At 44.1% G+C, this 25,479-nt stretch overlaps 1 protein-coding gene across 1 annotated transcript; it reads left to right on the forward strand.

Moving 5' to 3' along the window:
• Positions 1-1,778: 1,778 nt before the first annotated feature.
• On the forward strand, positions 1,779-22,437 carry DEPDC7 (DEP domain containing 7). Its single transcript, XM_074230436.1, has 9 exons — positions 1,779-2,019; positions 9,642-10,035; positions 10,777-10,907; positions 11,799-11,988; positions 15,138-15,349; positions 19,820-19,962; positions 20,102-20,227; positions 20,306-20,384; positions 22,132-22,437. Exons 1-9 carry the CDS (start codon positions 1,947-1,949, stop codon positions 22,344-22,346), a joined length of 1,563 nt encoding a protein of 520 aa, XP_074086537.1. The 5' UTR covers positions 1,779-1,946; the 3' UTR covers positions 22,347-22,437.
• The last annotated feature ends 3,042 nt before the right edge of the window (positions 22,438-25,479 follow it).

Raw genomic sequence — 25,479 nt, forward strand, 5'->3', positions numbered from 1 at the left:
AGTTTGACTCATTTCATTCAGGCATTGGGTTGGCAAGCATTTATTATTGCCTACTATGTGAAGGTCATTGTGCTATGCACTCAGGAGTAGGAAAAGTGAGCAGCAATCTTGTGGAGGCTCATCCCAGGAAAAAATCATATCATTTTATCAAAAAATACAAAAAAAAAAAGGCTCTTAACAAGATGCCTATTTCTGATTTGAAAAAAATACTAAAAAAGCAAAAGTACAAATGGATCTTTCCTGAAGGTAATCTAAAATCAAGAACATGTGATAAAGAGAAAGGCTGGAGGCTTTTTCAATTAAATCAGGGGTAAAGCAAGGATATCCATCATTGTCACTATTATTTGACCTAGTTCTAGAAATACTTGCTATTTAATAAGTTAAGAAAAATAGCGGAAGGAATAAACATAGGTTATGAGGAAGCAAATCTATCACTGTCTGCATATTGTTTGTCTGTGTAAAGAACCTTAGATACTGAATTAAAAATTAATTGAATGAATAACTTAAGCAAAAGCACCGGTCCTGAAGTTGGAAGGACCTGAGCTGAAATCCAGCCTCAGACACTGCATAATGACCTAGCTGTGTGGCCTTGGGCAAGCCACTGAACCCAACTGCCTTGCAAAAACTAAAAAACTAAAAAAATAACAAGCAAAATAGAAGGAAATAAATCCATACAAATCATCAGCTTTCTCTTCACCACCTAAAACCATGAGGAGGCTATATAATAGGTACTGGAAATCTACCTAAGTCGCACAAAGGAGTTACGAGAGTACGACTACAAAGCATTTTTTCCAGAAAAATAAAAAAATCAAATAATTGAAGAAGCATTCACTGTCATGGGTGGGTTGAGTCACTATAAGAAAAAAATGGTAACGTTACAGAAATTAATTTACTTACTTGATGTCACAACAAACAACCAAGAGGTTACTTTATGGAACTAGAAAACGAGTCACATAATCCAACTGGAGGAACAAAAAGTTCAAAAACCTTAAAGGCAATAACGAAAATAAGTGGAAAGGAAGGAGCTCGGTGTTGTTCAGTGTCTCAAAACTATTTGATACTGCTCAAAAAAACAGAAAAACAGAAATCTTAACCGTTTGCCCAGGAAGTTCGTGACAGATGGCTATAAGCATAGCGATATAGAAGGGCCATCATAAATGCATTAGGACAAGGGGCGGCAGGGCGGGCAGTGCATGGAGCCCGGCCCTGGAGTCTGGAGGCCCTGAGTTCAAATCCGGCCTCAGACACCCGGCTGTACGGCCTCGGGGAGACACTAGCCCCACGGTTAGGAGGAGGGAGCCTCGTGAGGGAGGCGCCTGTGCACCGCCGGGAGGGCCCCGGGCGGCTCCGCATGCGGGCGCGCTCGCGAGTGGGGGTCCCCGCGGGAAGGCTCGCTCTGCGGGGCGCGTGGGGCAGCACCGGCCCGGGAGGCAGGGGGCAAGCACGCGCACGTGGGACACGCGGGGACACGCGGCCGGGCCGCCCCCACACGCCGCGCCCGCGCACACGAGGGCGGGGGGGCGGCGCCCCCTCCGGGGAGTCTCCCCGGGACCCCCGTGGCCACGGGGCGGGGCGGCCCGGGGAGGGGCGTGGCCTGTAGAAGCCCCGCCCCCGCCCCCAGCCGGCGGCGCCGCGTCGCGGGAGCCTCAGAGCCGTCGGGGAGCCGCGGCGGAGGCCGGAGCCGGGCGGGGCCGAGCGGAGCGGAGCCGCCGGAGCGGAGCGGCCGGAGCCGAGCCGAGCCGAGCCGAGGGGCCGGAGCGGAGCCGAGCCGAGCCGAGCGGCCGGAGCCGAGCGGCCGGAGCCGAGCGGAGCGGCCGGAGCGGAGCCGAGCCGAGCCGCCGGAGCCGAGCCGGGCCGCCGAAGCCGCCGGAGCCGAGCCGAGCCGAGCGGCCGGAGCCGAGCCGGGCCGGAGCGGAGCCGAGCGGAGCGGAGCGGCCGGAGCCGCCATGTCCTCGGCGCGGGAGCGGGCGGCGGCGCTGCACATCTCCGCGCTCTACAGCCCCGAGCACCGGCCCCCGGGTGAGTGCGGAGCCCCCGCGGGGAGCCCCCGCGCCGCGGCCGTTAGGCGCCCCGGCCTCCCGCCCGCCGGCTCCCGCGCTGGCCCCGCGCCCGCAGCCGCCCCGCCCCCGGCCCGGCCCCCGGGAGCCGCCGGGCCCGTCCTCGCGGCTGTGCCCGGGAGCCCCGGCCCCTGGTCCCTGAGGGGCAGCCGCACCCCGGGGGGCTCCCCCGCCCCTCCTCCCCCCGCGCTCGCGCCCCCCGGGGGCCCCCCGCCCCCGCGGCGCACGGGGCCGCGTACCTCCGCCCGCGCCCGGGCTGGGCCGGGCTCGGGGCTGGGGTCGGGGCCGGGGCTGGGGCCGGGTGGGGTCGGGGGGGTCGGGGCCGGGGCCGGGCTGGGTCGGGCTGGGTCGGGGCCGGAGCCGGGGCCGGGCCGGGGCGGCGCCTGAGAGGACGCGGCTCTCTCAGAAGCCGGGCCCCGGGGGACAGGGCGCCCCCAAGACCCGCAGGGCGGGGGCCCAACGGCACTGGCCTGGGCTCGGCCCCAGAACGTGCGGGGAGCCCGCGCCCCGGGGTGCCCGCGCCCCGGGGTGCCCCCGGCCTCCCGCGCTCCAGTCCCGGCCGCTCGCTTTGGGGCCGGGGAAGTGGGGCTCCGCGGCCCCTCTGCGGCCCCACGCAGCTCGCTGGACGCGGCCGCGCACCTGCATCGGTGTCCTTGGGCTTTCACACCCACGGCCTCGGGCGCGCCTCGGGGCTGACCTTGGCCTCGGCCTCCAAAGGGGGAGCGCATCTCGGAAAGCGGCCGCGCCGGCGCCCCCGTCCCCGGGGACCGCAGCCCTCGGACCCCGGGCCGGGGCGCGCTCAGCCCTGCCTCCCCCGCCGCGGGCGCCGTCCTGGGCCACGACCCGACGGCGCACGGTGGCTTCTTGGCGAGACTTTGATTTGAGCCGAGACGCGTCTGAGCATCGAGATGGAAGAGGGAACGTGGAGTCCAAGAAAGAGCCCGGCATTGGGTCGGGGAGGCCCTCCAGCGGCTGGCCCCGTGCCCTGGGCAGGACGTCTCCCTTCCTGGCCTAGACTTTGTAGGAGATGATGCTCCATGTTTATTCCAACTCTACACTCTAGGAAAGAGTAAACAGAAGAGAAACAGTGACACCCAGCTTCGACCCTTGGTTTTGGCCAGCTTTACAATGCAGTGAAGGGTGTTTTACAAATAATGCTGTGCCGTACATACCCTTCGTATGAAGGTGTGTCCTTTCTGGTATAATGAGGCTTGAACATACTGGTAAATGTGAAGGTTTCGGTTAGTGTGGTTACAGCTCAGTGTCCCATGGGTCTCTATGTCTCCCACCTCTCGGGCCCAGGAGCACCCACTCAGGGGAGACCAGGGATGTCTTTGGTGGGGAGCTGCCATTTCTGATACAAGCTGGGCAAGTTTCCTGGCCTCTGGACCTCCAGTTTCTCATTTGTAGAATGAAGAGAGAAGCCAGAAGCCTTCTTGGGTCCCTTCCAGCTTTTGACCTATGATCCTGTCACCTGGTAGAATCTCCTGGAAGGTTCCTCCTTGACCCAGAGCTGCCCATGGAGAGAGGAGGGAGCTGGAAGTCCAGTTTCTGACCTATAAAGGAAAGCTTTGGAAGGAGTTCATGACTTCCTCCTTCACTTTGGGGGGAGAGAGGAGGCTGAAAGATGTGGTGTCTAGGCTGGAGATAAGGAGTGCTGAGTGTCTACTGAGAGAGGGGCATCTTGTTCCCTGGAGCTGAAACCAGGGACAACTGCAGATGGAAGGGGGAGATTACTGAAGAAAATTATAGAGAACCTCGTCTACTGATGCAGTTAAATCTTGGCTTCCTTCCCTTTCATCTTATGCTGTAGAAACCAGATAGAAAGTGCATTATCACATCAGCAGCCCTGAATGTAAAACGTTTGACTATCAGAGACTGGAATTTGAATTTTGGTAGTAAGTTTCATCTCATTTATGCTTGACTTTCAGCCTCCCTTCCGTCTCACTTCATGTGGGACGTGACACAGTTGCTAAGGTGCATTTTAGCTAAATAGGGGTTAATCTTTATTTGATGGTAGATGATAAAGAGGAGAAAAGCTACATCTGTGGATGGGGTGTCTGTGCTTTCCTATTGATGTCACTGTTGAGAAAACAGGTTATGCTGGTGTGGTTTGGGCATCTCCAGCCACCAGATCCATTGTGCATCAGGTATTAGAGTATCTGCAGGAACATGACCTGGTTTGGCTCTGTAGTTGGTAGTGCCAGAATGTATCTGGTAGGGATTGTGGTTCAAGTGGGGAGAAAACTTGAAAGGACTGGATTGTGGTATTCCTGGAGAACAAAAAAGAAGCCAAGTTTTTCTTCACAAGTGCATGTCTTAGCCCACCTGTTCATTAATCTTGTGTCCATCTAGCTAGCTTAGCCATTCCATTAAAAATATCCTCCTCTCTCACCTATAAGGAACAGGTTGTTAATAAGCAGGCTTTATCCTTTCCCTTTTACATCATACAGGTTGGGCCCTTTCTCCCTCTGTTTTCTCACAGATTTCCAATCAGCTGCTTCAAGAAGCCAAAAGGAGAGTGATTTCAAAGCTGGAATTTTCAAAGATTGAAGGAAGTGAAAGGACTTGGCAGATGTCATACAGCTAGGTTTAGAGCCCAAGTGATTTCAAGCTGTTCTCCTCAAATAAGTTGTCTTAAAGACTGTTGTATGGCCTGGATTTTGTCCCCAAACAGTTACCATTTGCTTCAAAAGATGTAGAACAGATAAATGACACATGTAGTGCATTGATAGCCTTGAACCTACTACTTTCCTCAGCTTTGTGAAGGATTTGTAGGACAAGAATGACAAACTACAAAACCCATAAGTTAAGTCATGAATGGACTGCATTCTGCACTATTCATATACTGTCCTCATTGAACAGTCATTGAAACATTCTCTGGAATTCGTACTGGAAAACGCTGGACAAAATGATGCAAGTATTCATAGGAAGTATTTATGTGGTATGGCTTTGGGAAGTGTTTTCAGCCTTTAAATGTGATTTTTGATTCTTGAAAGCAATCTTCGAAATCATTTCAAGATGTAATGTTACAAGGGGGCAGCTAGGTGGCGCAGTGGATAGAGCAACAGCCCTGGAGTCAGGAGGACCTGATTTCAAATTCAGTCTCAGACACTTAATAATTACCTAGCTGTGTGACCTTGGGCAAGCCACTTAACCCCATTGCCTTGAAAAAACCTAAAAAAATTTTTCTTAAAAAGATGTAATGTTACCCTTTAGCTGGGGTGAAAATTTTTAACATAACAAGATTACAAAAGATAAAATATTACATTAAATTTTAAAATTCCAAATAAAAAATTTTTACATGAGTAATATTAGTACTCCTCAGAGAAGAACAAAGACCATCCATTGAAGGAAAAAAAGTTTGGCAACTTAATATCTTTGTTAAAGATCCACTATACAAAGGAACGATTTGCAATGTTTGATATATAAGGAATTAAAGAACCATTCATCAGATGATAAGTGGGAAATTACAAGCTATAAAAAACATGAATCATTGCTATAAACATAAGAAAAAATATAAATCAAAATAGCTCTTTATTCTTAAAGTGTCATTAGTAACTTAGTGAAACTGATAAAAGATGGGAAAAGTCCATATTGGGAATTTTGGGAAAACAACCACATTACTTCTGTAATGGAGCTTTGGGCCAAACTGGAAAGTAATTTGGAATTATGCTTTAAAAAGGACTAAAATAATTGACTCAGAGACCCCCTTAGAAGGCACTTAAGGGAAGGAGTCTAACTCAGTGGCTAGATTTGTGACTTCATGGATATAGCAAAGTGCCTCTACCAGGGTAGGTTCCTCTGCAGGATAGTCATGCTTTTCTGTGGTAGCGAAGAACTAAAAACAAAGTAGACGCCCCTTGATTGGAAAAAAGGCTATGCAGGAGTGGTACCTGGATGTGCTGAAATTGTGTCTTGCTGAGTAAGGAGAAATTCAGAGAGGCATGGAAAAGCGTCAGCTGAAGCATAAGGAAGTTAGTAGGACCTTCTTGCTGCAGGGGGTTAATGAGGAAATTTTTTTGCATGACTTCACATGTTTAATCTTTATCAAATTGCCTTCTCGAAGAGGAGAGAGGGAAGGGAGGACATCATGTGTCTTTACTTCAGCAGCGGGAACAAACAGCCAGCTCAAACCAGTAACCGGTCATCCTGATGACCAAGCTGGAAGAAATCCCCACCCCTCTCTTTTTTTTGGGGGGGGGGTCATGAAATAGTGAGGTGAATATGCTGTCAAACAATTAGTGGTTTTACTGAAGTTTTTTTTCCTTCTCATTCTTTGATTTATAAGGGATGAACCCTGGAGTAGAGGAGGATATGAGAGGAAAACATAGATGTCAAAAAGAATAGGATTTTTTAAAAAGCTAAAAAAGTTAGCATTTTGTTGCTTGAAGTGTTCAAAATAATGTTTCCCTTGGGAATTTGAAAAGTTTATAAAGATAAAGGTGTGAGTGTGTGTATATGTGTATGTATAAAGTTTACTGGACCAGTAATTGTTCCTAGTAAAAACAGTGCAGGAAGTAGCACATATAAGATACAACAAGCAATTCTCTCAGAGAGAGAATTGGTACAGAGGCAGCTAGATTCCTGGATATAAAGGAAAAGCTTCTCAAAAGTCAGACTGCCACAGGGGATGGGACATGATGGATTCCCCCACTTCCCGGTGAACCTCAAGTAATGCAATGATGTTTGTCCTTCCTTCACAAAGAAGACCAGAACATCAAGGGAGGTGATGCCATGACAACCACCTGAATGGGATTGGAGTGAGGGAGTGTGTGCTAAGTCACCAGACTCACTTTTTCCTCCAGGGGCATCTGGGATCAGGACACCTAGAGATGGCTCTGGATTGGAGGCAGTCAGGATTAAGTAAACCCAAGGTCACACTTAAGTAAAGACTTGATGACCACTGGAGTATTGGATTCAAGGGGTTTAGTGGCAAAAAGTAACTTATTCAAATGGGTGACCAAAAAATAATCCAAAGCCAAGAGAATCCCCTCAGTGTGAGATGTTTAGTGATTAGTATCACCATGGAGACCCATCCTGTCCAGTCCAGCTGGCAGGCCTTGAGGTTCTTCCTCTTATATTTCTTCTCAACTTACACCATCACCGTGATCTGACTTCTAGTCTGGAATTCACTGTTTCCTCCTGACCTCTCCTCTCAGCTCAAATGCCAGGGCCTATAATAATCCTCTCCTCTCCCCCGCCTAAAGAAAACTCTCATATATTTCATTAAATTGTTTCAGTTACATGTAAAAAATAAATGTTGATTTAAAATAAAATTTTGAGTTCTCATATTCTCTCCCTCCCTTCCCTATTTCCTCCTTGAGAAGGTAATTTGATAAAGATTATACATGCCAGGTTATGCAGAAAATTTACTTATTAATCTTGTTGCAAAAGAAAATAAAGTAAAAATTAAGTTTCAATGTGCATTCAGACCTTACACCATCAATTCTTTCTGTGGAGGTGGGATAGCATTTTTATTGGATCATTGTATTGCTGAGAATAGCTAAGTCCTTCACTTCATATCACATCAGTTCATAGAAGTCTTACTAGTTTTTTTCTGAAACCACCCTGCTCATTCATTTCTTACAGCACAATGGTATGTCACAGTCATATGCTGCACCTTATTCAGTTAATTCATCAGGTAATGGGAAGCCCCTCAATTTCCAATTCTTTGCCACCACGAAAAATTTTTATAAATATTTTAGTACATATGGATCCTTTCCCCATTTCTTAAATCTCTTTTGGATACAGACCTAGTAGTGGCACTGCTGGGTCAAGGGATATGCAGTTTTATAGCAAACCTTTGGACATACTTTGGAATTGCTCTCTAGAATGGTAGGATTAGTTTGTAACTCCAGCAACAGTGCATTAGTATCATAGTTTTTAAAACATTTCATTACTAAAGTTCTGCTTTAACTCCTAAACTCAACCATTGGCCGAGTCTGAGTTTCTTTGAGCTTATTCTTTGTCAAGGCCAAGTTTCTAATTTCATTCAGCCCCACAGCCTGTCCTTTTGTCTACTCCCTAGAGGCAGATGACTCCCAGATCCCTACTTCTGGCTGTCCTTTCTAGTTTGAGCTCCAGAGCAGTAAACAAAACTTCCTTTAGGGCCTCGCTTCAGACAGACAAATCTAACAGTGCCCAAAGCTGAGCCATGACCACATCTCCCAGCCATCTCTTCCTTCTGATTCCTTCTGTCTCTTAAGACAGTCTTTGTTCTCCAATATTATCAGGCTTGGGTTGATTGTAATTCTCCTTTACCTCGAGATCAGAGGCACAGACATTTCTTAAGCTCTTCTCATAGATCATGAGTCCAGAGTCCTGGACTATCATGGCCTGGCCTCCATACCTACCTCATCTCTCTTGGTCCCTGGCAGCCTCTCTGCTCTGCTCCCTCTAGGCTCCTTTTTGTGAAGCCACGGGACTAACCTCAAAGCCCTGTACCAGGCCCGTTCTGGTGGTCAGAAGTATTCAGTGGCTCCCTCTTAGTCAAGTCTAAACCCTTTTGCCTGGCATCAAAGAACTTGCACAGTTGGCACCCTTGAACTGCTCTTCCTGTCCTCTACCGGAGCCAAATTGGAGAACACTCCATGTCCCCTGGGCCCATGGGTACACCTGGCCTTCTCCAGCCTCAGGTGTGTTCTGACTGTCTTCTGTCTGTAGTGTCTTTCCTTAGGTTAACTCATCCTCCCTACTTTAAAAGTCTTTCCTTTTTCCTTCCCATTTTGACTCTTCTCTCTCTACCCTTCCTAGCAAATAGAATGATGGACTTAGTGAAAGTCAAGGTGAGCTGAGTTCAAATCCTATTTAAAGAGATTTCTGTAAGGTTAAACTTAGTGTAATGAAAATGTTAGTTATTATCATTACCCTAATATAATTAGGTCAGTTAGATGGCACAATGCTGGGTCTGGTAGGAAGGAAGACTCATTTCTCTTGAGTTCAAATCTGATCTCAGACATTTATTAACTGTGTGCCCCTGAACAAGGGTTAATTAACCTTGTTTGCCCCAGTTTCCTCATCTGTAAAATGAGCTGGAGAAGGAAATAGCAAACCACTCTAGTATCCCTACCAAGAAAACCCCAAATGGGGTCAGGAAGAGTCACAGAGTCAGAAATGACTGAACAACATCTAATATAATTGTTGTGTGCTATAGTTAACTTCATTTATGTCTTATTTCCCACCAAACTTCATAAGGATAGGGACTACTATCTAAACTATTTATTTAGAATGTTGCATGTGGTAGACTCTTATTCATTTGGATGATTGTCCCTAGCATAGAATTATGATCTTAGTACTGCGAGTCAGAGATTACAGAGATCATCTAATCTAATACTCATTTTTAAATGAATAAATTAAGCTGCACTGAAGTGACTTAGCCAGGGTCCCCCAGCATTTGGCAGGTTTCACAACTGTTCATTGTTCTTCCCACAGAAAGAATTAGGTCTTCACCTTCTTTGTTGAAGACCAGACTAAGAATTTAGCCGTCTGTCCTCTCAACTGCTCCTGAAAGGTGACTGTACAGCGGTATTGTTTGGTGATTGTCTGTCCTGAAGCTCAGTCGCTTTTTCTTTTCACTGCCAGGTTTCAGTGTGGCTCAAAAGCCTTTTGGGGCCACATATATCTGGAGCAGCATTATAAGCACCCTTCAAACAGAAGTGGAAGTCAAAAAACGAAGGCACCACTTAAAACGGCATAATGACTGTTTTGTTGGCTCGGATGCTGTAGACGTTGTCTTCTCTCATCTCATTCAGAATAAGTTTTTTGGAGATGTAGATATTCCTCGTGCCAAAGTTGTAAGAGTATGCCAAGCACTAATGGATTACAAAGTTTTTGAAGCAGTCCCGACCAAAGTCTTTGGAAGAGACAAACGGCCGATATTTGAAGACAGTAGCTGCAGCCTTTATAGGTTCACAGCTGGGCCTGACCAAGAGGATGGTCAGTCAGGGAAAGAGAACAGAATGTGTACAACTTCCAGGTTTGTGGCAAGTTCCTCAATTGGGGGGGGGGGGGGAGTCCGACATCTCTTTTTAAAAAGGTGGGGGCAGGGATAATTTGTCTTTTTACTCCTTTTTAATTAAAATCTTGGGCCTTTGGGTGGTCTCTTACGACAAAGGATTGATTGAACTGTATTTAATAGCATAATTTTTAAGAAAGAAAGCTTATGAAAAGTATTTAAAAAATGAAATTAGTTTTCATAAAATATGTTTGGCTTTGGAAGTAGTTTAAATTTTACTGGTTCCTTGAAGGAAAACCTAAGTTTGAATCTTCAAGAGGCTGAGTGAAGTAGGGAGTCTTAAGTATTTTCAATTGCTAAAATATATGACAGTGACAAATGTATTAGAATCTTTTTTTTTTCACTAGATCCCATCATTTTTCTTTGAAGCTCCCAAAGCTAGCTTGAGAACTAAGATGCCAAAGAAAGAATCTTGGAGATGGGTTAGGGCAAATGCACTTTCTCTGGTTACTTCGAAAATGCTCAGCCCTGGCTTAGAAAATGCTGCCCTCGGGGCAGCTCAGAAATTGGGCTAATGGAGATCACTTTAAGCTGGGAGACGTCATCTCGACCACCATTCTTGTACTGAAAGTTCAGTTCTCAAATGACTGAGTAAAAAAAAGACCAATGGAGCAGGATTCAGGCACAGTGTGGCTTGAGGAAGTTGGTTGTAAGATAGGTTTGTTAAGTCCTGGTTTCTGAAATGGGATTTCTTGCTTTAAGATATGAGAAGACACCATTAGTTCATTCATCTGCTTTGAAATCAACAAGTTTAGAGGATCTGTGGGAAAATCTGAGTTTGAGGCCTGCTAACTCCCCTCATGTAAATCTCTCTTCAAATTTGTCTCCTCAAGGTAAGCGGAAGCTGATACGTGCTGAGAAGTAGAAAATGTCTGTGAATAGAATTAGTTCTACTTTCCTCATTAATGTCATCTGTTTGATATTTTTCTAGTCTTTTATGAGAAATAGCTCAGAGAGAACATTGTGTTGAAGTTGCTTGTATTTTTCAGTTCTAATAGAAGTCTATTATCTCTTTAAAGTATAAATCAGTGAAGCCATTCTGGAAGAATACTGGCTGCTGTTAGATTGGCTGGCAGAGAGTCAAAACTGAAGTCTCTTTTTGCACACAACTTTGTTAATTATAACTTAAGGATACCAGTTAATTGTAACTGAAATGTTTTATCAAATGTTAATATTTTCTTTTCAAATTCTAAGAGGTATAAAATCAACTAAAAATCCTATCACATACAGTGGTATTTGGATCTTTATTCTCTGACTTTGTAGTTGACTGACTTGTCTGTCAATGGAATGCAGCATAATGACCACACACACACACACACACACACACACACACACACACAGACAGAAAAAACCCTCCCCTTCCCCCCAGTAGAGTTTTAGAAACCCTGAGTGGAATAATCTGCAGCCAGTGGTTAGAGCTATTTTTTAGTTTCAATGAATCATTCTTTCTTCCAAAGTCCTTATTAGCATGAGTTATATGACTTGATTTCTTATCTGACAGATTGGACAACTAGAATTCTTTACATTCTTTGTGCAGTGGAAAGCAGAGCCTATTCTCCTACATGTTAAACAAACCATTAATTGTTCTCCTTCTTAGAAGAGAGTGTTTTGTAAGATTTATATCTCTTAATGGCCACTAACTTATTGACTTGTGTCTGCCAGGGAAATATTGTGGTGACCATTTGAATTAGTAATCATTAGTTGTTGCTATTTTCTCTGTGTAGTTATTAATGAAGTATGGCGAGAAGAAACCATTGGGCGCCTACTCCAGCTGATAGACCTCCCCCTCCTCGACTCCTTACTTCAGCACCAAGCAATGACTCCTAAGCTTCCTCATCCCAATGCACAGCCAGACTTGATCAACACCAGTAACTATTTGGATCGAGGGGTTCTCAAGGCATATAGTGACTCACAGTATGTAGAAATGGAGATCATTTTAAGAGTATTTGTAAGTCATATAGAATTCCATACGGTTTTAGGAGTGTTCTACACCTTTGCATAGTAACAGGTCATTGGGACTTGTATCTGGCATTTGATTTCCTCTTGTTTTGTCACTGATGTGCTTTGTGAGTTCAGGTAACTAAATACTCTGCTTCCCTTTCCCAGAGCTTGAAATTCTAATTCCCTAACCAAGCAAAAAAAAAAATTGTTTTCTGTGGCCATCCAGCTTCATCTTCTACTATAGGGTCAACCTGACCTCTTCCTATGTTCTAAACAACAGTGAGACTGAAGGCAATGAACTCCATTACCTGACTTTTTTAAAAACTTATTTCTATAGTTGCTATTCAGTTTCACTGAGATTCTTAAAATAAGGCTCCATCGAAGAGAATTTCATCAATTCCTAACAGCTGTGCCATTTACACCTGAATTTAATGAAAGTAAGTTCTTGTTTGTAGTCTCAGCAGACTTAGCAAAGTGCTTGTTGCCTGCAAGGCACATGGCTATGTGCACAGACCTGAAGACAGCCCTCGCCTTCAAAAACTTCCTGTGTTTTGCCGGAAAATTAGTCCATTCTGAACTTTGTTTTTAGCCCAGTTAGGGAGGAGAAACCGGACTGGTTGTAATGAACCCTTTGAATGCCATCAACAATGAATTAATGAACAGTTGAATAGCAAGAGCTAGTTGACTGGTCAACCAGGGCAATTCTAACTTTACATACCCTTTTGGTTAACAGTATAGGAATTGTTAATATTGAAGTACATATAATTGAAGTCTTAAAGTATTATTTAGACATAGAATAGTAGCATATACTTTTGGAGGGATCTAGACCCATGGTGTCAAATTCAAAGAAAACCACAAATTAATATTATCTACATTATATTATATTTTTATTTATTTTGTTAAATATTTCCAGTTATATTTTAGTCTGGTTGAAGCCTACTTAGAAAGCTGCATCTTTCCCCTCAAATTTGACAGACACTTTCAAAGCTCAATCCTTTTATTTTTTAGATGGCAGGATTGAGGTCCTAAATTGTACTGTGCTCTAGAAAGAAGCAGCCTGATCATGGAAAGATTACTGGACTTGGATTCAAGATCAGCAAACTAGGATTCCAGTATAACTTTAGACTTTGTGGTTACTCTGCGTAAGCTTAGGTAGTTTACCTTGCCTCTTTGGGTCTCAGATTCCTCATCCGTAAAATGAGCAGTATATAACTTATTAGGTCCTTTTCATCTGAAGAATGTTGGGAATTTTCTTTGTATTGCCATCTCTTAGCACAGATAGGACTATCTTGGTCTTGTCTAAAGGCCTTTTCCGGTAGTGTGAGGCACACCCATTTTCCATTAGAAGTGTACAGTATATAGATACCCTAACATACTCTATACTAACTTCTTCAGTATCTTAGTGGATCCATGATTTCTCCTACAGAGACGACCACCAGCCCTTTCATCTGTTCATGAACAAAAGGGCTGTCATTGGTCACGTTACTGGTCATTATTGCAGTGTAGCCTCCTTTCTGGTTTTCCAGCCCCATAGCCCTCTATGTCCAAGAAACAATGTGAACAAATAGCAATAGCAAGTTTGACATTTGTACCTGAATTTAATTGAAAGTAAGTGCTTAGGTTTATAGGATCAACAAACTTAGTAAAGCACTTATTACCTGCAAGGCACTTTGCTATTAAGACAGACCTAAAGACAGCCCTCACTTTCAAAAAGCTTGCTGTGTTTCACTGAAGCATTAGTCAATTCTGAACCTTTTTTTAAAACCAGTTAGGGAGGAGGAATCTTCTGGTTATAATTAACCCTTTGAATGCCTGCTGTTGCTCATAATTTGCTGCTTATTTTTGTAGACCAGTCATCTCTCCTTTGCTCCTTGGGTCACCTGTAATTTTGATTGTTTGGAGTTTGTGATACAGCATCACTAGAACATGACTGATTTTTTAAAAATGAGTTTAGGCTTTAGGGAATTAGTTGGCATTGTTAAATCATTGCATTCCTCAAATTCATTCTAGATTGCTCTTGGCCTCCTTTTGATTTGGGGTTCAATTTATTATCCACCTATAGTGCTTCTCTGAGATGTTCCAGCTTGATAACTTCTTCATTGAATATTATCTCACAGGTTGGGCCTTAAGCATTCTTCATCCATTTGTTTTTCCTATATGGATTGTTTAGGACAGGGCTTTCTTGGTTTTTTTTATTAGTGTTTTGTCCTCTCATTATAATTTGAAATACTTATGGTCTCATCTCAACAATTTTCCTGCAAATTCGCTTTGTTCCTCCATCATTTCTTTTTCTCATCTCCCACCATCTTCTTCTTCTGTAAATTTTTCTAGTGGGTTTAGTTCCTAACCTCCTGTTGTATACTGCTGCTGCATCCACTTAACTGAAGTAGTACTTGGGCTTCATTGGTCCTCATCCTCATGTCAAACTTCATTCGAACTTGCCTATATAAGGGTTCAATGATAGTCTTACTCAATATCATTTTTTAAAATTTCATTCCCCCATTTGAGGGTCACAGAGATATAACTAGCTTGTTTAAGCCAGATTACAACAGACTTCATACAATGTCTTTTCATCTTCCCTTTTAATTTGGTAGGTTTTTAATCTTGCTCTAACCAATTGAAGTTTGACTATCCATCCACAGCAAGGTCAGAAATGACTCCCATACTATATATCAGTTGTTTTCTGTCAAGATATAGGTATTTTCCATTCTCCCTGATGTCTGATACCTTCTGACTCTCTTCTTAAATAAAATATTAATAATATAAAAGCAACATTTTTATCTTCCCTTATATTTACCTTTTATATTGATGTCATCTTTGTCACTAATGTCAAAAAATTTAATTTGGGAGGTCTTAAAAGAGTTCTTCATTCATAGGCTCATTCTTCATTTTTCTTTTTTATGACAGATGAAGCTAATTTTTTAAATACATTTATCTTTATGGTAGATTTTGGGGGGCTTGTTTTAATAACTAATATGCAGAAAATGACCAAGTGTCCTATAAAAACCTTATTGCTATTTGGACCTTAAGCGTTCTTCATCCCTGCCATGAGTAAGTCTCAGAAGGAGAAAAATCACATGCTAGCTTAGTCTTGTAGTTTTTAACAATATTTGCTTTTCTAGGGATGATGAATGGCTCTCTGCAGCAACTGACTGCTTAGAATACCTTCCAGATCGGATGGTGGTGGAGCTAAGCAGAAATTTTCCTGAGCTACCAGACAAAGGAGATGTGTGGAAATCACTCTTATTTGAGACCATTAGTAAATACTACAACAATAGGGAACCTCTGTTAAATCACTTATTTGAAATCCACACGGGGATTGCAGAACTCCTAGGTAAGCATGATCTTGATAGTCCTTGTCTTTTATAGGAGAAAAAAAATTGATTACTGGATGAATGGTTTTTACTTAAAACTAACTCTAAGGCTGATATGGTAGACTTAACCTAGAAAACTGCCCATTAAAAATCCTCCATTTTATAACAAATAACTCCTATACATTTTGGGGAGATTTCAAATAACCTAGATATTGAACAGCCTGTAATGAAATAGAAAGCACACTTGATACGGCCCAGCTCACTTATTCTACAGCTGTAACTTGAAATCCGAGTTGGCGGTACCTGAATAAGTTTTCTGCTACTGGTCATTCTGTATTTTGAACACACCCCATGAGTTGGTATTGCTTTCTTATAAGTATTTTAAGTAGTGAGAGTGTGAGGCCTGAAATCAAGAGACCCAAGTTGGAATCTTCACTGTTAATAGGTGACCTGGGATAAGTCATTTGATGTTTGTAAGCTTCAGGTTCCTCACCTGTGAAAAGGGAAGAATCATTTTTCAACAGGATTGGTCTCGAGACCATACTTGTATAAAACCTTAAAGTATTAAATGAATGTAAGCATTTATTTATATGGTATATGACATTTTAAACTATTTTTTTCTAAAGGTAGTAATAGTCTTTGTTCTTTGTTCAAACTCCACAGTTCTTTCTCTGGATATAGATGGTATTCTCCATCAAAGATAATCCAAAATTGTCCCTGATTGTTGCACTGATGGAATGAGCAAGTCCATCAAGGTTGATAATCACCCCCATGTTTCTGTTAGGGTAGTACAGGATAATTTAAACGTTGCTGGTCATTTATAACCCAAGCTTTGGTGAGATAACACTCACCATCTGGCTTCCTATCCTAGAATGTTGTTGGTTTGAGTCATCTCTCTCTCTCTCTCTAGGCAGGTCTTCTGCTAATCCCTAATTAATTCTGTCTCACTTCCCTACCTTCTCTCCTCTCCTCAAGTCTCCTACATCACCCTTCCCTCCTCCACCCTCAGCTGAAAAAAATGAGAGGCCATTCACTATGAGCTCCCTCCTCTCCCCTTTGCCATCTTTACCCTGATTCTCCTTTCCTATAGTCCATTCTCTGGAGATGTTCCTTCTTATCAAAACCAACCCATGAACCCCATCATCTTCTTCCTTTTTATTAGTTTCTTCCCTAAACACACCCAGCCAGTCTCAGCCTTAAAAAAATCCCTCATATGATTTTCTCATTTCCCTGAGGCTATCATCTTGTAGCTGTCTTCCCTTTCACAGTGAAATTCTTAGAAAAAAAATGGCCCCATTTTTTTCTCCTCTGGTTTTCCACCCTTCTATCCTCTGTTTTCTGTCCTTATCACTCTCCCTGGTGGTGTCCTTACCCCCTTAACCTCCCTGAAGCTGAAGTCTTTGGCGCTATACACCATTCCCTTTAGGGTTTTGTTGTTCTCTCTCTGCCAAACTTCACTCTGATATCACCAATTCCTTCATGAACTTAAAAACATAAAAATATATATCTATATCTATATCTATGTATATATATATAGTATATATAGTATTTAGTATAAACTTGAACCCTGCAATAGAACATTAAAAAGGTTTGATATGAAACCTTCATCTTAATTTCATATAATTTCTTAAAAGTTCTACATGTTCCTTTCAAATTTGTCCTGCTTGTCCATGCTCTCTTCTATGCTCTTCTGTGCATTTTCAAAAATCCTACAATGGCCTTCGTTTTTTGGCATCGTTACTACTAACCCCATCTTCCTTGCTTACTCCCCTCAATTAAAAATTGTAGGAGAGAAAGGAAAAAAACTCTCTGTAACAAATAAACTTGATTAAGCCGAGTGAATCCATACCATTGAATCTAACCATGACCAAAAATGTGCTTCTGGAACTTTCTGCTCTTGGACAGTTCTGACTGAATGTCTCTGAGGCTCTTTCTCACCACCCACTTTTCCTCCCAAAGTTTTTTATTTCTCTGGAGGCACTGCCATCCTCCAGTTACCCTGGGATGCATCCTCTCCTCATCTCTTGGCAGTCAGTTGTATTACCTCTAGACCACCTGTCCCTCCAAACAAGCTGAGCTGGCCCAGGCTTCCCTAGCTTCCCCAGCTTACTGGAGAAGCCTCCTCACCGCTCTGCTCTTCCCAGTCCAGGGCTCTTCCCTCCTCCACAAGCAAGCATAGGTCTAGCCACCTTTTTCCCTAATCTGGCCTCTCGGTGTAGCCCCATTCCTTGTCTCTCCCCTTCCTATGTTCTGTGGTCCAGCTCAACTGGCCCCTGGCTAACCTTCCCTGTACAGCTCTCCATCTCCCATCTCTGGCCCTTTGTACTAGATCACCTCCCTTCCCTCTCCCAGAACCCCTTGCTTCCTCCCTGATTCATTCACTGGTGGCCTTCTTCAAAGCTTAATTCTTCCTCCTGCAGCCCAAGGTTGCTGGTGTCGTCAAATAATTATTATAAATTTATTTCATATAATTTTAACATGTAAATGCTGTATTTCTTGATAGAATAGAAGGTCTGTATAAGAGCAGGGAATTATTTCATTTTTGTCTTTCTATGGTCAGTGTTTAGCAGAACCTGAAGTGCATAATGGATGCTAAGAGATGCCTGTTAATCGATTAAACTACAGTTTCAGAGACTTCAAGGTGTTTTCTCTTAAGATTCTCGAGCATGATGAAATTCCCCATCAGAACAAATGCTTTTAAAAAGCGAATATAAGCTAAATAAATTTAACTTGAGTTTAGTGCTAAGTTTTTCCCTGGCACAAATCATCATTCCTCAAACTTTGCCTTAATTATATGTATATGTAACTTTCCATTTGTATCACTTGCTCTCAGAATAGAGACACAGTTTTCTACAATTATTTTCCAAAAGAATACATGACAGAATAATTATATTTACCCTGGGTATAGCTCAGGAAGACTAATCATTGAAACTGAAATTAAGGGATTAACCCCCCCCCACTTGGTCACATGACTACAGATGGAACTAAACAATGAATTGCAAATTGCAGCCATTGGGGTATTTGGAAGTTGGAACTGGATTATAAATCTAACATTTCTTTGAAAAATAAAACACATCCATTCCTGATAGTAAATTAATAGCCTCCTCTTCATATAAGTATCCTGTGGTAGACTAAAAAAAAAAAGTAGGTCAATTCAGATTTTAAGTTCAGAGAATAGTAAAATACTTCCTTTTAAATTTCATTTGAATTAATTGGGGAAAAAATTGATTAAGCAGACTCAGAAGAGTTAAGTACAACTGCCAGATCCACAGAATCACACTGCTTTAAGTCTTTATTTTTTTCATGGGGATTGGTACAAGGAACCACAGTTCTGTGGTCTCCACCCCCATGGGTACTCTCTTGAGGTGACTCTTCGGACTTACCCTTTTATACCAGTTTCTTTAAGTGATGGGGAAGAGGCTGTAGAGACAAGACGGATGTGAAAGCTTTGGGATCACAAGTCAGCCTAGCTTTGTGCCCACAGAAGGCTCCTTGGGAACCGGGCCCAGACCTGCAGGCTGCATTTCCCAACTACCTCCACCCCCAGAGAATCCAGTTCCTCAGTGTGATCCACAAAGAGCATGTAGAGGACTTCCCCCACCCTCCCTGAGGAGGATGAGACTGTGAGGGTGCCAGTGTCTGTTTATGGGAGGATTCTGGGAATGTTTTCTGAATTGAAACAACCTAGTAAATGTGATTACCCAGATCCCAGTAAATATGTTTGTGTGTGTGCAGACAGTGCAGACACACACACACACACACACATGCACACACACATTCAGCTCAGACATTAACCAGGTAAGAAGTAGAAGACTGCTGCTTTGATAGAGGGCCAGTGTGAGGGAGGGGACCCAGACCCTGAGGGTCAGTTCTTGTGAGACTGTGAAACCTGTGAGTGTTGTACATGGGGCAGACCCTTTTCACCTGTGGGAGCTAGGTGGCATAGTGGAAAGAACCCTGGTTCTGGGGACCCTGCTGATATAGCGCCTCCCCTGTACTGGCGCACACCCTCCCCACCTGGGGTGGCAGGTGCTTTGATCATCCCATTTTCAGGTTCCCGGCCTGACAGTGTGACCTTGAAGAAGCTCCTTCATTTCTTGGAGCCTCAGTTTCTTCATTTGTTAAATGAGGGGGTTGGACTAGATGGCCTTAGTTTCTTATGAAGATCTTTGTTTACCATCACTCCTGATCCTTATGGTCGCAGCTCCCCTAGAGAGCCTGGCTGAATGAAAGTGTTTTGTATTTCCCAAAGAACATGTAGTTGTTGAAGGTTGTGCTTTGTTTTTGGCAAGGCAATGGGGTTAAGGGACTTGCCTGAGGTCACACAGCTAAGTAAGTTTGAGGCATCTGAAGCTGGATTTGAACTTGGGTCTGCCTGACTCCAGGGCCGCCGCTCTCTCCCAAAGATGGTCCTTTTTGTGGGTACACGAGTGGTTTAATACAGGCTTTCTTTTCGCTCAATGTGCCCCCAACCTTCTCTTCTGGTAAAGTGAATGGAAAGACAGACAAGGCCTTGGAAGCCACCCAGCTCTGCCTGAAGCTGCTGGAGCCCAGCAGGAGAGAGGAGTTCCGGAGCCTGCTCTACTGGATGGCCGTGGCTGCTCGCCCTTCGGAACTAAAGTTACAGGAAGAGGCGAGTCTGGGCCTGGGCCTGCGGGGGACTTGGGGCTGGACCTGGGTCGGGGCGGGGGGGTGCCTCTTGGCTTCTGCACCCGGTAGGGAGGGAAGGCCAGGAGGCACTGACCCTGTCCTTGTGCTCTGGCTTTTTGTAGAGTGAGAATCGGATGGTGGTGAAAAGGGTGTTTTCTAAAGCAATTGTAAACAACAAACATTTGTCCAAAGGCAAAACGGACCTCTTGGTGCTGTTTTTAGTGGATCATCAAAAAGATGTTTTTAAGGTGAGTTCTGAGGGTGGCTGAGCTGAGTCTGGAGAGTGGAGTTGAGAGTCTTGATGGCTGTCTGTTCTGTCTCCCAAGATCCCAGGAACGCTGCACAAAGTCGTCAGTGACAAGCTCACGGCCTTGCAGAGAGGGGAAGATCCAGACCCAGGCACAGGTGATCGGCCCCACCCCACCCCCTAGCCTCAGTGTGAAGGTGGCTGGCTTTCCCTGAGGAACAAGTTTCAGCTCTCTGACCACTCAGGTGCCAGGCTCTCTGGGGAGAAACATGGAAACTATATGTACAAACAAGCTAGCCCTATACAAGATAATTAGAAGAGGGAAGGACCTGGAATCAGGAGCACCTGGGGAAGTCTTCTGATGGAGGAGGGAGGCCAGGAGTCAGAGCAGAGAGAATAGTCAGGAGGATGAGTGGGTCAAAAGAGTGGAAAGGTGGGAGGGAGATGGTTAGGAAGGGTCTTTTGTGTTTGATCCTGGAGGTGATGGGAGCCACTGGAGCTTACTGAGGAAGGGGATTGCCCTGGTAGACCCCCCCCCCCAGCAGCTAAGTGCAGTGGTCCAGGTGTGAGGTGAGGAGGGTCTGCACCAGAGAGAGGGGCGTGTGTAGAGTTGAAGTGGACAGGCCTTTGGCAACAGCTTAGACATTATGGGGGAGCCCATGTTGTGAGCCTGAGGGTCCCAGAGGATTCCCTACAGGAATAGCAGAGATTGGGGAGAGGGAATGCCAATTAGGGGAAGAAGTAACAACTTCTGTTTCAGACTGACTGAGTTTAAGGTATCTCCTGAATTAGAGGTTAGCAGAGAAATTGGGTCAGTATAGGTAGAGTTGAGAATCGGGAGAAGAGTGACAGTAATTGGGGTGGCTAGGTGACGCGGTGGATAGAGCCCTGGCCCTGGGGTCAGGAGGACCTGAGTTCAAATCCGGCCTCAGATACTTCATAATTACCTAGCTGTGTGGCCTTGGGCAAGCCATTTAACCCCCATTGCCTTGCGAAAAAGTGATGGTAGTTAAAAAAAAAAATACAAGAGCTGACAAGATCCCCTCATGCAATTAGGATGGAGGAAGACAATAATAGGTTCTATGGGGCCTTCAGGAGCTGTGGGGGAGTCCAATGATTATAGGGAGGGATCTGAATGAGGATCCATTCAAGGGTAAAGAAGAGAATCAAGAGTAGTGTCCCCAAACCCAAAGAGAAAGGAGTAATAGGAAGGAGAGAGGGTATCAGAGACAACGGAAAGGTCAAGGAGAATGAGGACTGAGGCACTTGGGGGACCAGTCAGGGGAATGGTAAGATGCAAAGCCAGATTGTAAAGGGCTCAGAGAGAGGGGAGAGAAAATGTGAGCCTTTGTAGATGGCCTTTTTGAGTAGTTTATCCATAAAAGGCCCAAGGAAAGTGAGAGCAGGAGGAGAAAGGAGGCATTGGTTAGGGGGAGGAAGACACAGACATCTTTGTAGGGGATCAGCCTGGAGACAGGGAGAGATTGAAAATAAATGAGAGTGGGGAGGGCAGATGGCATGGAATGGGCTGACCAGAGCAGATCAGGGAACCTTGGTGAGGGGTGAGGCCACCTTGTGATCTGGGACAAGGGTGAAGGAGCTGATGGCTACCGACTTCACTTCTGTCAGGAGTGGAGGGTCTCAGCTGAGAGGGTGGAAGAACTGGAGCTGGGCATGGTCTGATGGAGGGATGTGGAGAGTTTTCTGAGTCCCACCCCTCCCCCCAGAGTAGAAACAGCTCAACCAGAGATACAAGGTTGGGATTTGACATCAGGATGGCTGAAGGCTTAACTTGTTTTTAATTGGATGGGAGTTTACATTGTTTATGAACCAATACCTGAAGCACATGTTCCTATAAGTGGAAAAAACCCTGAACTTTACTGAAAACTCCCTTTTTTTTTTAAGGCTATGCTTTCTGCCAGAGGTATGACCAAAGTGAGTATCACAATAATACCCAGAAGGCCACTAAGGAGGAGCTTTCGTCTTTGCTAAAAACTATTGATGAGGACTCAAAATTATCTGCCAAAGAAAAGAAGAAATTGCTGAGTCAGTTTTATGAGAGTCACCCAAACATCTTTGTGGAATATTTTGGAGATAGAATTTCAAATATTTTTATATAATTTGTGTATATCTGAAGATAAAGTATATAATCTATATTGTAAGTTTTGAAATGTTACTTTTTGAAAATGTGAAATGGTGTTAAATAAAATATTTGCTTCTTATACCTTTTATGTGTCTAAAATTTAACATGAAGGCTCATACAGTAGCAGGATTTTTTGAGACCATGATTTTTTTTTACATGAATTAAGTTAGAACTACAGCTAAGGATAGATAAAAGATAAAAGCTAAGGCATCCTTCTGGTTGATCAGTGGTAGAAAAGTTCATAGGAATGTTCTAAGACCTCAGATCAAGAGGCACTTGACAAGGTTCACAGAATTGAGAATGGAAAAGAATCAGATCCATGTTCCCATCTTAGAATGTGCGAAGGGCTTCCTTCACCCCGTGCTTGTGAGCATCGTGGTCATGCTTCCAGGATTAAGTGACCACTCTTTGCCAGACCCTCCTACTGGGAACAGAAGTGCCAGAGTGCCATGGACCTTGACGTCAAGAAGCCTACCCTTGGGGGTCACAGACAGGATATAAAAATTATACAATTTGGGGGAAATTCACAAAGACCTCTTGAAAGAGGTGGCATTGAAGGCAAGACTTGAAAGAATCCAGAGGAGGGGAGAGCTTCCCCCGCCTTGGCACCAAAATGGAAGGGAGAAGTTCACCTCCCAATTCAAGGAGGCCAGTCTGACTGGAATATGGCAGCCTGGAAGGCCAAACTGGAAGCTGGATGGAGACTTTGTACTTTTTCAGCAGTAGTTGTGCCAGTGACTGGTGGCTTGTGGAGGTGGAAAATGGATGATTTGGAGAGGGAAGACTTGGATAAGGCAGGCAGATAAATTAGGGACTACTGTAAGCATCCAGGTGAGTAGGAAGAGCCTGTCCAGTGTGGTCTTGGTGGAATATGGCCAAATTGAATATGGGGAGTAAGTGAAATGGTATAAACCAGGGTGACTGCCCCAGACAGAACCAGGAAACGTCAGAGGGAAAAGTTGGATTCTTATTGGGATGTGTAGGGCTTGTGATACCCATGGGACATCCAGGCAAAGAGGATTAGCCAACAGCCATAGAAGTGGAAGGAATTGCAGGCACGGTCCAATAAGATCCCTGATCTTTTTTTTTTAGTGTTTTGTTTTTTGCAAGGCAAACAGGGTTAAGTGGCTTGCTCAAGGCCACACAGCTAGGTAATTATTAAGTGTCTGAGTCCGGATTTGAGCCCAGGTACTCCTGACTCCAGGGCCCATGCTTTATCCACTTTGCCACCTAGCTGCCCCACTGATCTCCTCTTACAAATGAGATGATGGGTAAAATATTTCATGGAGTTGGGCCACAAATCCAAGTTTCTTTGTCCCTAGACTAATTTTCCTATGCATGTTTAGGTTGTTTTTTTTTTTCCAAGGCAAATGGGGTTAAGTGGCTTGCCCAAGGCCACACAGCTTTAGTAAGTGTCTGAGACTGGATTTGAACCCAGGTACCCCTGACTCCAGGGCTGGCCTTCTATTCACTGCACCACCTAGCTGCCTCCCCTGTGCATTTTTAACATCTGCTCACTTAGCCTTGAACCCAGGTTTCATCCATACCCCAGGTTGAATGTAGAGCTCTAAGTCTAAGCCAGAGGCAAGGATGAAAATGAAATGTGTTAATAGGCCTTTTTTAAAAATCCCTCTGGGGCTGCTAGGTGGTACAGTGGATAAAGCACGGGCCCTGGAGTCAGGAGTACCTGGGTTCAAATCCGGTCTCAAACAATAATTACCTAGCTGTGTGGCCTTGGGCAAGCCACTTAATTCCATTTTCCTTGCAAAAAATCTACAAAAAAAAAATCCCTCTGACTGAATAAAAACACAATAGAACAAGGATAATTTTAATCTTTAGTTTTCTAAAAAAAAAATCCCTCAGTATTTTTTTCAGAGACTGTTACCAAAATACCTCAGCATTATGAAGATGGAATACTCAATTGCCAGTCTCAGTGCATTCTTAAAATTCCAATTTTATTATAAGCATAGCTAAAAGTTTAACAATCCAGAAAACATGTAAAAAAAAGATTGTTTTAAAGTATCAACTTTGAATTTTTTTAAAAAAGTAACAAATTAATTTTTTCTCTATTTATTTCTCTATTTCTCTATTTTTTAAAAAAGTAACAAATTAATTTTTTCTCTATTTCTCTAATTATTTCTCTATGAAATAAAATAAAATGGATAAATCAAGGCTTTTCTCTGAAATAAAAGTGAAAAAGGAACTGAAACTAAGAAGGGAAAACAAAAACCATATGGCAACATCATCTTCCTCTTTAGTTATAAACATCACACGCTTTAAACATCTCATTTAATCTTGTTATGCCATCGGTAGAATTAGCCTCCTTTCATACATGGAGAATAGTCTGGTGCCCTTTTTAATGACCTTTCCATGACTAAAATACAGTCCAAATTCAAAGTTCAAATTCAAACCTGGGTCTGATCTGCTAGTCATTCTTACTCATATTTCCTCCCTGATATGGCCTAAGGACATTAAGTTCTCCTGTTTCTAGTCCTTAGGGTTCTGAGGCTTGGATGTTCTATTAAAATCAACAAGGTCCACGAAGGCCCCTTTTTTAAAAAGCATCACAAACTTGTCTACCATCACCAAGAACCAGTGAGGCCTCAGATGTCTCAGGTCATAAGCCATCGAGGGAGACTTAGGTGTGAGACAAGAAGGCAGGGACGACTTGGATGTTTCTATACAAGTCCTGGTGGTGAAAAGCCCTTTAGACCCGTTTTGGGTGAGACTGGGGAGTTGCTCTGCAGACGGCAGACGAGTAACGAAAGCACATCTTCCCTGTAGGGAAGTTTTCGTGACTGGCCCACCCCTCCAGGATCCCTGCCAGCAAGGTCCCCAAAAGGGTCATGAGGAGGAATGGAACTGGCTCCTTGGTCCTGCTTCCTGATGTGGGGCGGGTAGGACCCTAGGTAGGGCCAGTAGGTCCAGGTTGGGCCAGGAAGGGCCAGGGCAGGCCAGGTTGGCCCAGTAGGACCAGGCAGGTCCAGGTTGGGCCAGCTTGAACCAGTAGGACCAAGTAGGGCTAGCTTGGGCCAAGTAAGGCCAGGAGGACCAGGTAGGGCCAGGTAGGACTCGGTGAGGAGCTGCTGGGGCCTCAGCCCCCTTAGGAA

The sequence above is a fragment of the Macrotis lagotis genome, chromosome 3 (assembly GCF_037893015.1).
Source record: "Macrotis lagotis isolate mMagLag1 chromosome 3, bilby.v1.9.chrom.fasta, whole genome shotgun sequence".
Lineage (NCBI taxonomy): Eukaryota > Metazoa > Chordata > Mammalia > Peramelemorphia > Peramelidae > Macrotis > Macrotis lagotis.